Source organism: Sparus aurata, chromosome 22, assembly GCF_900880675.1.
Source record: "Sparus aurata chromosome 22, fSpaAur1.1, whole genome shotgun sequence".
Lineage (NCBI taxonomy): Eukaryota > Metazoa > Chordata > Actinopteri > Spariformes > Sparidae > Sparus > Sparus aurata.
In genome coordinates this window covers 29,894,173-29,907,163 of record NC_044208.1, presented here as the reverse complement: position 1 = coordinate 29,907,163, position 12,991 = coordinate 29,894,173, and the positions used below count along the sequence as shown (strand labels likewise).

The 12,991-nt window shown below is 43.1% G+C and overlaps 2 protein-coding genes across 4 annotated transcripts in view; both read right to left on the bottom strand.

Moving 5' to 3' along the window:
• Positions 1-12,991, bottom strand: part of LOC115574089 (NACHT, LRR and PYD domains-containing protein 14-like) — a 915,401-nt gene that overhangs the window by 474,610 nt on the left and 427,800 nt on the right. The window lies entirely within an intron of this gene.
• LOC115574115 (interferon-induced protein 44-like) lies at positions 8,249-11,309 on the bottom strand. 3 transcript variants are annotated; one of them, XM_030405366.1, is made up of 8 exons: positions 11,089-11,309; positions 10,879-10,917; positions 10,767-10,800; positions 10,399-10,594; positions 9,323-9,481; positions 9,039-9,210; positions 8,777-8,877; positions 8,249-8,632 (listed from the first exon to the last, which is right to left on the bottom strand). In XM_030405366.1, the coding sequence occupies exons 2-8, from the start codon at positions 10,913-10,915 to the stop codon at positions 8,465-8,467; spliced, it is 867 nt and encodes a 288-aa protein (XP_030261226.1). In that variant the 5' UTR covers positions 10,916-10,917; positions 11,089-11,309; the 3' UTR covers positions 8,249-8,464. The 3 variants fall into 3 exon arrangements, with proteins under 3 accessions (XP_030261226.1, XP_030261227.1, XP_030261228.1); XM_030405367.1 differs by having other exon boundaries at positions 10,399-10,674; positions 11,089-11,247; XM_030405368.1 differs by lacking the exon at positions 11,089-11,309 and having other exon boundaries at positions 10,399-10,634; positions 10,879-10,907.

The following is a 12,991-nucleotide window of genomic DNA, read 5'->3' as shown; positions in this document are numbered from 1 at the left end:
AGCTGTTTAAAGTCCTGTTTGTTTACAGGGTTGGGACCATTTTGTGGGAGGGGGTGCTGTAAATGGCCGGGGAGCATGTGTGTACATTAAACTCTGACCCATGTGAATAAACATTTTGGAGACTGTGTCATGGTTCATGATTCAGTGTCTTTGTTCGGTGTCTTGTTTTGTCTTATGTTTTGATCTCCATGCCCTCTTGTGTCCTTTCAGTGTCTCCTGTGCTCTTCCTCTGTTTTCCCCTTGTTGCATGCTTGTCTCCCTCTGTCTGCCACTGTGATTTCTCCTCTGTGCTTCCCCTTTGTTATCTCACCTGCTTGTCCCCTCATCAGTGTGTTCTGTGTATTTAAGCCTTTGTTCCCCATGCACCCCTCGTCAGTTCGTTGTTGGTGTTTGTGTGATGTCTCCCTCGAGTTCCTTGTGTTTCCTCTTTTGTCTCCAGTCTCCCGGTGGTATTGTTTTTGGATTTTGATTATTGCAGTTTGCATTTTTTGACTTGAACTTTGCATGTGGTTGTACTTTGCTTTAGCCTTAGTTGCTGCTTTGTTTTAGTCCTAGAATATCTTTGGTTTTCTCCTCTGTTCTCCTGGTTTTTGTTTTTCTCAGCTTTTGTTAAATAAAGCCCGCCTTTTGTCACTCTTTATCCTGCCTCTCATGTGTCTGCATTTTGGTCCACCTCCTATTTCCTTAATCCCCTGATAGAATGAACCGACCACAATATGGACCAAGCATGGACGAAGCGCATGGTATGCGCTACCTCATTGCTGGTAACTACCTGTCCATTAGTCTCTCGCCAGACCTGGGGGTTGGTAATAGCCAGCCAGATAGCCTCTTGGTAGCTCCCGGGCCCGCTAGGCCCCAGGTGTATAAACCAACAAGGAGGCGTCCCCGGACATGTCCAACCGATTCCAGTGATCCTCAGTTGGGTCTCAGACTGACACCTCCTTGTTGACCTCCATCAGATCTTACGCCGACACCTCCCAGTGAACCGCCGTCATCTCCCAGTGGTCCCACGTCGGCTTCCAGGCCGACACCAGCCAATATTCCACTCTCGGCTCCCAGGCCGACACCTGCCAGTGGTTCTAAGTTGGCAGCCCACTCGACATCTGCCAGTGTTTCTATGTCGGTGGTCCAGCCAACATCTGGCAGGGGCTCCCAGTCAGTGGGCCGACCAACACCAGTTCCTGTTCCTCAGTCGGAGGCCCAGCCAAGTCCAGTCCCAGCCCCTAGGTCGGAGGCCCGGGCGAGTTTGGTTGCTGCCGAGGACCCTCCGTCGGCTCCCAGGCTGACAGCCCCCAATGAACTTCCGTCGGCTCCCAGGTCGACAACTTCCAGTGAACCTCCATCGGCTCCCAGGCCAACACCTCCCAGTGGTCCTCCGTCGGTTCCCAGGCTGTTGCCTTGCGGGAAACCTCTGTCGGCTCCCTTGCCAACAGCTCCCAATGATCCTCAGATGGCCAAGGCCCAGGAAGGTTTCCCAGTCAGCAGTTTGGCCTCAAGAGGGTTCCAGCGGGACTTCCGGTGGCTCGGAAACCAGCATGGCGGCGTAGAAAAGAGCTCCTGCATCGGCTAAAATAAAAACCCCGCAATTTAGGTCTACAACTCGGTGAAAAGTGATTTAAAGTAGAACAACGATGAGTGGGGGACAAAGTAGTAAAGGGAGAGTCGGGACTCGAAAAAATAAGGAACCAGAAACCCGAAAAGACGGCGACATGAGTGATGTTTGTGCAAGTGAAGATGGCGACGGGGTGGAGGACTCCCCGGCCACGCTTAACTCCATTCGCAAAATGGTGCGCGAGGTCGTAGCCGAAGGCATGCGGGACCTTAAATCTGAAATGAAAAAAGAGTTGTCGCAAGTTCGGCTCAGTTTTAGAGAGGACATGAAAGTACAACTCGACGAGCTACGATCTGAAATCAACCAGCAAATCAAAGCCGCAACCGGCCAGGTCGAGGAGGTAGCCAAGCGACTGGGGGAAGTGGAGAGGAGCGTAGCGGGAAGAGAGCCGTAGGATACCGGCGTTAAAGACGCGCTTATCCAGCTGCTGAATAACCAAAAGTCACTCCAGGCCAAGGTCGCCGACTTGGAGGGGCGCTCCCGACGTAATAACATTCGGATTTATGGTATCCCCGAAAAGGCAGAGGGCACATCTATGCTACGGTATGTGGAAAACATGTTCCAGTCGGAGCTGGGGGACACTACAGGCCTGCGTCAGGGGCAAAGTTTGGGAATTGAAAGAGCACACAGAGCGCTGGCCTCACAGCCACCTGACGGAGCACCGCCGCGCTCTACGGTGGTTCGTTTCCTACAGTTCACGGTGAAGGAGAAAATCCTCCAGGCCGCTTGGAAGAAAAGCATCTACGTCCAGGAGAGTCGTGTGTTTTTCGACCATGACTATGCTGAGGCTGTGCAGCAGAGGAGGAAGGAATACACGCCAATTAAGCGAGTACTCAAGGAAAACGGGATCCGTTTCCAGACTCCTCTTACTCGGATGAGCGTGCATTTTGATTCAGGCACGGTCACGTTCAACAGCGCCGAAGAAGCAGCGGCAGACCTGAGAAAGCGGGGCCTCTCCGTGGGACCGATACCGAGGAGCAGATCCAAGGACATCACTGTGGATAGTATTAACAATCTTATGCCGTGGAGTACAGTGGGACCGCGACGCACCGGGGACGCGCAGGACTACCAGGAGAGCATACGAGAGAGACTCAAAGGTTTCCAGAGGCAGGACCGGGAGGATGCCGTAACGGATGAGTAATGACTCGCTGTGCCTTTTATTGTTGTGAGCTTGAGAAGATAACACCCCCCCCCCCCCCACATTGCTACCATAAAACAAAACGTTTAATTTCTATTTACCATGGCCTGCACGAACACTAACACTGTTTTGTGTGACCTCCCACATAACCTGGGTTATAACTATGAGCCGATGCAAAAAACCTACCCCTGTTCCATAGTACTGCTGAGGGGGCCCCACCTAGTGGCCATTCCCCCCTCCACACAGAGAGGTAACAAGGAACCCTCTGGACTGGAAGCCCTGTTTTTTTTTTCTGTTGTGTTCATTATAAGTTCTGTGGATGTTCTATCCTGTTTTGTGAGTTATTTGAGGTCTGGGACTTGGTTTTCATGGGTACAGGAATATATGCTCAGAATGTTTGTTGAATAGTCGCTGAATGTTAATGGTATAAACAATCCCATTAAAAGGAGTAAACTGATAGCTAAGTTAAAGCGGGAGAAAATCAATGTTGCTTTCTGGCAGGAAACACACCTATCTAATGTGGAGCATGTTAAATTGAAGAACATGGGTTTTAGAAATTCCTTTTTCTCATCATATAGAGCAGGAAAAAAGAGAGGGGTTGCAATATTAATTTCAAATTCGGTTTGCTTTGAATTGGTCTCAGAACACAAGGATAAGGAGGGTAGATTTATTCTGGTAAAGGGCAAACTGGAACATAAAAAAGTCACTCTCTGTAACATATACGCTCCTCCAGGCAGTGATATTGCTTTTTACAGGAACATTTTCAATTTGATTGCCACAGAAACTTATGGTACCCTCATATGTGCAGGGGAACTTAATATGCTTCTGAATCCGAAGTTAGACACGACTAACAAAACAAGAAGAAGGAATCCCTTAGAAAAAGAAATAAATAAAATATTGCAGGAATTAGGGTTGATTGATATGTGGCGGTATTTACACCTATTTGACAGTGAATTCACTTTTTATTCTGCAAGACATAATATTTATTCAAGAATCGATTATTTCTTCATGTTTAATAAAGATTGTCACAAAGTGAAAGATTGTCAAATTGGACACAGAGACATTTCCGACCATTCCAGCATCCACCTGAAATTACAGTTGGATGGAAGGCCAAAAATCACACAATGGAGAATGAATACAGGTCTACTGAACAGGAACTCATTTAAAACGGGAATGACTGCAGAATTAAAATCGTATCTAGAATTTAATGATAATGGGGAGGTCAATCCGGCTATACTTTGGGATGCATCTAAAGCCTTCCTCAGAGGGAAAATAATAGCTTTGTCAGCAGAGTTAAAAAAGATTAAAGCCAAAAGGCTGTTAGATCTGCAGGAAAAACTAAAGAGTCTGGAGCAAGTTCATAGTATTAACAAAGATTCATCTACATTAGAGCAAATGAGGCCAGTTAAGCAGGAGATTGATAAAATCCTCAGTGAGGAAATTGAAAAAAAACTTAAATATTTGAAGCAAAGGTACTATGAAGCAGGACCTAAGGCCTCCAAACTACTCGCATGGAGACTTAGAAAACAGCAAGCTGAAACTACAATTCATAGAATTAAGAACCCCCAAACAAACAAAGTCACCACAAAACTGGAGGGTGTCCAAAAAGCCTTTGAGACATATTACAAATCATTATACACACAACCAGACAAGGCAGACAGGCCAACAATTCAAACATTTTTAGACTCACTAGACCTCCCCCACATTGGTAAAATTCAAAATGAAGAACTTGTATCAGAAATCTCTATAGAGGAAATAGATGGTATAATTTCAGGCCTAAAAGTTAACAAGTCTGCAGGCTGTGACGGATACCCTGCAGAATGGTATAAATGCATGAGAAAGCCACTGCTTCCTTTATTACAAGCCTCTTTCAACTACACCATGAAGAAAGGGTTCCTCCCACCATCATGGAACGAGGCGTTTATTTCAGTTATACCAAAGGAGTGGAAAGATAAAATGTACTGTAAAAACTATAGACCCATTTGTGTACTAAACACAGATTACAAAATATATGCAGCTATATTGACCAAGAGATTAGAAACAGTAATGCCCTCCCTAATAGAAGAGGACCAGACAGGCTTTATAAGGAATAGACAAACACATGACAACATAAGGAGAGTCCTCCATGTAATTGATCACATCTCCAAAGAACAAATGAGTGCGGTCCTTCTCAGCCTTGATGCTGAGAAGGCCTTTGACTCAGTCGGCTGGGACTTCCTATTTCAAGTTATGTCTAGATTTGGATTCTGTGAATCATTCACACAGTGTATAAGGACCCTTTACTCCTCTCCAACAGCAAGGATAAAAATAAACGGAAGTCTATCAAATCCGATAAGGCTACAACGAGGATGTAGACAGGGGTGCCCTCTTAGCCCTTCGCTTTTCAATCTGTTTATCGAACCACTGGCTCAGGCTATTAGGGAGGAGACTGCCCTGGAGGGTATACCTGTGGGAGGGGTTGAAAATAAAATCTGCCTTTACGCAGATGACGTGTTGGTAACACTGAAAAACCCTGAATCTGGTGTTCCAGTACTAATGAACATTCTGGGGATGTATGGGAGATACTCTGGTTATGTACTTAATGTTCAAAAAACTCAAGTATTATCCTTTAATTATACCCCGTCACAAGAACTGTTAAAAAAGTACACATTTAACTGGTTCCAACCACATATTAAGTATTTAGGTGTCTTTTTAACCAAGAACCTGGCAAAGCTCTATGATGTTAATTATAAGCAGATTAATAGGAATATATATGATGATTTAGGTAGATGGGGCGTGCTACCCCTCGACCTCGGCAGCAGAATAAGGACTATTAAAATGAACATCCTCCCAAGATTGTTATACCTATTCACAGCACTTCCAGTGGAAGTGCCTCTGAAACAGTTTAGGGAATGGGATAGACATCTGTCTAGGTTCATCTGGAATAATAAAAGGCCCAGGGTTAGATATTCAACATTACAGCTGCCCGGGGAGAGGGGGGGCATGGCTCTGCCTTGTCTTAAAGATTACTTTTTGTCAGCTCAGCTGAGGCCCCTGTGGTGTTGGTGTAATCCAGTTTATGAAGCTAAATGGAAAGCGATTGAGTTGTCTTTAATGGACATACCTATACAGTCGGCACTGGGATGCCTCAGCAGAATAAGTGAAGTATTTCAGCTCCAAAATCAGTGTGTTTCTTTTTCAATGAAACTGTGGTTACAAGTGGTTAAGAGATTTAATCTCCATAGGGAGATGAAGCTGTTGTGCTGGCCTGCGTACGACCCACACTTCCTCCCAGCAGCTCTGGACCACAGATACAGAAGGATGGCTAGGCAGGGCATATCTTCTTTGTGCCGGATAGTGACAAATGGACACTTTAATGACTTTGAGGACATATGTCGGACTCATGAACTGGACAGAGGAGATTTTTTTCGGTGCCTACAGATCCGTAATTTTTTTGTAATGGAAGTTAAGAGTCATGACTCTCCGGAGCCCTCTAAAATAATTGAGGTATTTATTGATGCTTACAATTCAAAGAACATCAAAGGCATCGTGGGTAGACTATACAAGGCTTTCACTTCAATGAATAAATCTTCAACAGATTATATAAAGGAACGCTGGGAAAAGGAACTAAACATGGTAATAACTGAGGATATGTGGAGTAAAGCATGGGAAACCCGGTCTACTACTACAAGTTCATTCTTCTGGAGAGACTTCTACTGGAAAGTTTTGACCCGTTTCTTTATTACCCCCTATCAAAAATCAAAATCAAGTGGGTCACAACACTTCTGCTGGAGGGAGTGTGGATCAGACTCGGCGGACCATGCGCATATTTTCTGGTTATGCCCACATGTTCAGCCTTTTTGGAAGGGAGTGCAAAACTTGATATCAGAGGTTCTAGACCTGGACATTGACTTCTCTTTCAACGTACTGTACCTCGGACATGCCCCTCAAGGTCTCAGTAAAAGTGACACATATCTCCTGAAGATATTTATGGTCGCAAGTAAAAAAACAATAACTAAATGCTGGCTTCAGAAGAACCCTCCCACCATCTCGTCCTTTATCAGTGTGGTCAACACTATCCGTCTGATGGAGAAAATGACTTTCACCCTTCGACTTCAAAAAGAGAAGGGGGATGCACTTTGGAATAAATGGGACTGTTATTACCAAATAAATATTGAGTAGCTATATCTATATCCTCTTGACACTTCTTAAATTGGTGCTATATACCTGTGACTGTTTTTTTTTTTTTCCTACTGATCATATTACTTGCTGTCATGTCCCAGACCTCCCCTGTTTCTGTTTTCTTGTTGAAAAAATTTTAAAAAATAAAAGTGTTAAAAAAAAGAGGGTTCCAGCCTTCACCTACGCCTTCGTTGCCGGCCTACAGAGGGTTCCAGCCTATGTCATCCCCACCTTAGGCCTCCCGAGGGTCTCTGCCTTCGACCCCACCTTCGGCCTCATGAGGGTCCCGCCCTCCCGGCTTCATTTGGACTTTCCCCCTCGTTATCTCACCTGTCATCTTTCCTCCTCTCGCTCCTCACCTGCTCCTCGTCGCCTCATCAGTGTGTTCTGTGTATTCAAGTCTGTGTTCCCCACGCACTCCTCGTCAGTTCATTGTTGGTGTTTGTGTTGGTATGACTTACTGGTGTGACTGACTTTACTTTCGATTGTACTTTGCTGTAGCCTTAGTTGCTTTATTTTAGTCCTAGAATATTTTTGGTTTTCTCCTCTGTTCTCCTGGTTTTTGTTTTTTGCCTTTTGTTCCTCCTTATCCTGCCTCTCTTGAGAGGCAATAAAAGGCTAGCAGGTTGAAAAACTGGACTTCATGATGGTCAATGGTGATGATTCTGAGTTTGGATTCCAAAATTGAAGAGTTTGATCAGAGTCCCCCCCCAAAACACTTCTACATGCCAGTAAAGAGCTGTAGTCATTGCACCAACTTAACATGGACTTTCCAGCTCCAACTGGTCCTCCCACTCCCACTTTATCTCCCTCCATAGTTTTTAGTTTATTCAAACTCACAGAACTTTATTTCAAATTTGAGTGAAGAAGTTTACAATGGTAGACCTGCTAAATGTGAAAGTAAGGAGAGTCTCACCAGAGAGGCTGCTGGTTGTGCAGCAGTAAAACAGTAATAAGACAAAAAAAAAACACAAAGGCACTTAAATTTGACACATGATAATTATTGTATTATTATATGAACATATAATCAGCACTAGCAGCTCTGCCATTGTTATGGCTCGAACACACCACATGACTTCTCGTCTAATCGAGTCTTACAGGTTTTCACACTATGTGACTGATCAGCAACACGCTACTAGATCACACATGATGTGACGACCCGGCCCAAACAGTCCAGCAGGACGGTCTGCTCTCATTGGCTGAGCCTGTTACCTGGCTGCTTTAATGATTTAGTTTCTGTCAGGATGAAAGCTTTGTTTACCAAGTGTGCTTTCATATGAACGTTTGTGATTAAACTCAAAAGACATTTACAATTATTTGAAGTGATGGATCATGCAGGCACATTATCTTCATTTATTTTAGTCATGGCTGCACCAGCTCACTATGAAAGCAAAGAAAGAAGGTTTGTGTGGTGAAACGACTTCCAGTGAGAATCAAGAAGCACCCATGAAAAAAAAAAGAAGCAGAAAATAGAAATTTAAAGATGTTCACATTCTCTTCTAATGGTGAATTTATCATAATTTCTACGTTCTTCAAGCACATCTGACTGATCATTATGCATTCTTATGGTTCAAGAAGTCATTTCCAAAGTGGATGATGTTTCTCAGGGCGTTCAGGATCAGAGTGTTGGTGTCAGTGTCGAGGTCCGATTCCTCATGGTAGTTCTTCACAGGGAAGATGCAGTTCAGAGGAATTCCGACATCTGCACTGAACTGCTCAATCTGCATTTGAAAATCACAAGATTAGTTCAGACATGACAGCTCACAACAACCGAGAGCTTAATGCTAAATACTGAACATGTTTTGACTGTATCAAGTGACAATTATCTCTTTGTGCAACCTCAATAAATGATTAATAATAATTACCTTTTGCTTAAGCAGTTTGCTCCTGTAGACGTTCTTTACATCTTCTTGGGTTTCAGGACAGGCCTGGTCAATTTTGGTGAAAATGGCCACTTGGGGGATTCCTGCCAGGAGGACAAAAACTTTATTATGAACCTAAACTTTTATCCAAATGGACCATAGCTGCTGTCCTCTGTGGGGATGGGGTCCACTACAGAAATCTGTCGCCAGTAACTTTAAGATGTTCATCTCCTGTGTGAGTAAACAGTGTTTTTTTTGCACTCACCCAGTTCACTGGCTTCATCTCGAATGTCCTGTATTCCCATCAGGACTTCATCTTTTATTAGTGATGTTGTGTTGGCATCAATAACACAAACCAGAACATGCACTTTGTCGTTTAAAGTTGGGGATGTGTTGTAGTGTCGATCTTCCTTTGATATCTTACAATCAGCATTGAACTGAAAAACAACAAGCAGCATGAAAATAAAAGAAAGTGGATAACACTGCTGTTTTTTTGTTGTTTTTTTTTAACTTAACAAACATCAAGCTTTTAAAAATCAGAAACTTTACCGTGTAACCGTCTTTCACATTTCCCTTCAACACCCGCTTCATATCTTTCAGATGGATTTTTGAGCTTCTTCTGTTGCTGCATTTCAGACCCATGATGTCATTGAGGACAAAAGGGTAAAAGGTGTCTGGGTTTCCTTTTTGGATCTTGTAGGTTTTGTACTGTGAACCACATGGAGATATTCAGTTATTACAATAATCCCATCCTGTCTGTTTCAAAATGTCCCTGCAGGTGTTTCTGTTCAGAGCTACACTGTTGTTACACTGTGTGTATTGAAATGAACATCCGGATTGTGAATACAACAGAAAAGAAACATCAGAACCTTCAGGTTGACTGAACCTGTGTGAGTCACCAATACCTTTGTCTCTCTCTCACACACACACACACACACATTAGATTTCTCTTCAGTCCTACATAGTGAGTGAAACATGCATCAGCCAGTCACACAGCAGAGTGAGTACTGAGCTAGAGACAGCAGCCAATGGGGTTCTTTTCTCTCAGGGCAGGTTAACGCAGAGAATAACCACAAATACAGTTCATATAAGAGTATCAGAATAATGTGAGTGACAGGTGGTCTTGCATTATCTTGACAGTTAACACTAACATGTAGTAAACGGGGCAAAGCTCTTTTCTCTTTCAAGTCAGTAAGAAGATCACATCACTGCTTCCCGTCTCAAAACTCTCACAGAACACAGAAATATCTTTTTTACAGCCCTTCAGTGCTGCAAACAGCGTGTAGAGCCCAAATATCTTTAAACACACACTTTGCCACAAATCTTTTGGCACTCGCTGGTTGTTGGGCCGATAGTGGTGAATTTGAAAACGTTCACATATCGCCCTGCCTTCTTGTCCTACGTTCAATATGGTCCCTGGCCACACCCTGATATGTCCCCAGGCTGTATTGATGATAAATTAAACAGTTTACATGCGCAGCATTGTTAGTTCTAATATACTGATATTCAGATTACAACTATGAGTGGTTACCTAACTTTGCTAAGTTCAATACATATTTTCAAAGCTTTAATATTCAAGATGATTTCCATTTCACTACATTAACACAATTAAACATTCTTCTTACCTGTTTGGTGAAACAGTCATGTGTAGCGTTATCCACCAAAGCCTGGACAGATATTCTGCCATGTAAGACACTTTGGACAGAGTTGATGAAACTGGACTTTCCAGCTCCAACCGGTCCATGAAGCAGAACCCTGATCTGCTGACCTTCAACATGAGGCTTGTAGTTGTTCACAAACTGCAGAGCGCTCTGATCGTCTCTGCTCAGGGAAGGAAACATCAAATCACTCGGACTGAAAACTAACATAACACAACAACTGGGTGGTTAACTGGGAACTTACTGAAAGAGAAAACACAACAGCAAAAGAAGTCACTTTGTGCATTTTGTAGTTTTATGATGTGAAAAGATGTTTATAAAGTCACAACACTCACCTCCAGTTCACTTGTCTCCACGGTTTAACAAGAACTGAGAAGTTAAAGATAAATGTTAACATCAATATACAACATGTGAAAGAATGGAACTTCAGTTTCTCAGTAATCTTACGTGGAGCTTCAACAGGTTTGGACTTTTTTCCTCCCATTGCTGGAAATAAAACATTGAGTCCATTAAAAACACTAAACAAAAAAAAACATGTCAGCAGAGTCTCGATTCCTCAGGTACTGTAATACTATATAAATCCAATAACAGCAACTGCACAATTAGGAAGAACACATTATTACACATGTGAGGATGAATGTAATAGAAGGTTCGTACCTGTGTCGTCGTTGATACTGGAACAAAGTGAAACTGAATGTGAGTCTCAGAGGAAGCGTTATATTTCATGCAGTCAACAGTCAAATCCTCACAGTCACACACCGGAAGAGAAGTTAGTGAACCACAGACCACAACGTGTTCCTCTTCCCAGTCATCTGTGTGAACAACTAAACTCTCCCATGGCTGCATTGAGACTGACAGTTTAGTGAAAGTTCATGAGTGAGACTCAAAGTGAAGATCAGATCAACACATGACTGTTTTTACCTCATTGATGTTTATACTTAAACTAACTGCAGTCGCAAAGTGAATCAGGAAATAATAATGATAACAACAGATTTTTATTAAAAGCATTTTATAAGAGTTTGTTAAAAACAAACAGAAATATATTGAACATTTAAATCAAACACTGGAAGATAATAAAAACTGAACACTCTGTTCCTAATAAAGAGGAGTCTCATTTTGCATCCTTCAGCTTCAGTCACGTGATTTCTGTGAAATCTCCTCTCAGGGAACCAAATCAATGAAAATAACAGCATGCTGCCCCCTGCTGGCTCTCTGATGACTCACTGCAGTCTGGGAAGTAACAGACTTTCTGAGGAGACCAACAGCTTCATCTGCTGACCACAAGAAGTACAAACACAGATCTACACTCAGCTGAACATAACTCATATTTAAAACAACCTTCCACAGATTAAATACATGAATATAGTTTAATATAACCCTTTTACACCACATGTGTGGTACTACTAACCACATACTGTGTACAGTGTATCCTCCATACAAACAGCTGTGGGGATAACATATTTTCTTGTCGCTAACTGAAGTCAGCATCACTCTGGTTCCTCTGTGGGATTATTTTTCTGATCCGTCCAGGTTCTGTTGATCCAGATAATCTCCACAGATGAACTCCACTCTGTGATGTTTGAAGCTAAATTAACTGTGTAGCAGTAAGAAGCTAATGCTAGGCTACAAACAGACGACATCACGGTCACATGACTGAAACGTCACCACCACTAAGAGTCTTACTGCACAATTACTATCCAGGTTTTCTATAAACTGATCAATGTACAAGTAGTAAAGTCAGAGTTAGAACAGTGTGTAACTAAAGTGGCCTGTAAAGACGGACTAGTGAGTAGATGAGTCTCCGTGTTCGCTGTGAGGACGTTTAATGTCCCCGACAACCCATGTAGTCTCATTCAGACACTCGTTAGCAACCGCTAACTGTTTTTAACACATGAAGAGCTTCATGATTAAACTGTAGGACATTAATGATGATCTTATGTTGGAGAACAAACATCTAAATATGTTCAGCATGTGGTGACCACACACCTTATTTCAGGGGCTGTCCACATGGACGAAAATGATCTTTTCTTTCTCCGTCTTCCTCGGCATCGTTTCAAGAATATCTGCGTCCACACGGCTCCACTGAAAACAACTGAAAACGCTGTAGTTCATATTCCAGCCTATAGGTGGCACTTGAAATTCACCAAAAACGGAGAAGAAGACACGGAGCATGCACATTAAGCTTGCACGCTGTAAACAAACAGACAGTAGACGGAGAAACCGAGCACAAGAAGAAGAAAACGAAAATGGCGAGTACAAGGAAACCAGAATCGTTTGTATTGACCGTTAATGAGGTCGAACTGCTGCTGAGACTCACACTCAACTACAAGGAGAGTAAGATGCAAGAAACACGAACACAAGCATGTCGTCCGCCATTGTTGTTGTTGTTATGAGACGTTGAGGGGTTCAGAAGTCGAGGGGGGAAAGTATGCAGATTCGCCGTCCACATGAAAACGGGAGGGCTGCGTTTTCATATTTCTCCACCCTGAGACCCATTTTCAAAAGAGTGCATTTTCAGGATCCGTATGGACGATCGGCCAAAACGATGCAATACATGTGC

Excerpts from the sequence above, each read along its gene's own strand:
- LOC115574115 (XM_030405366.1), bottom strand. The coding sequence starts at position 10,915 with ATGGGAGGAAAAAAGTCCAAACCTGTTGAAGCTCCAC. Across the intron at positions 10,801-10,878 it reads CAAACCTGTTGAAGCTCCAC|TTCTTGTTAAACCGTGGAGA; the intron begins GTAAGATTACTG and ends TTAACTTCTCAG. Across the intron at positions 8,878-9,038 it reads AGATGAAGCCAGTGAACTGG|GAATCCCCCAAGTGGCCATT; the intron begins GTGAGTGCAAAA and ends TCCTCCTGGCAG.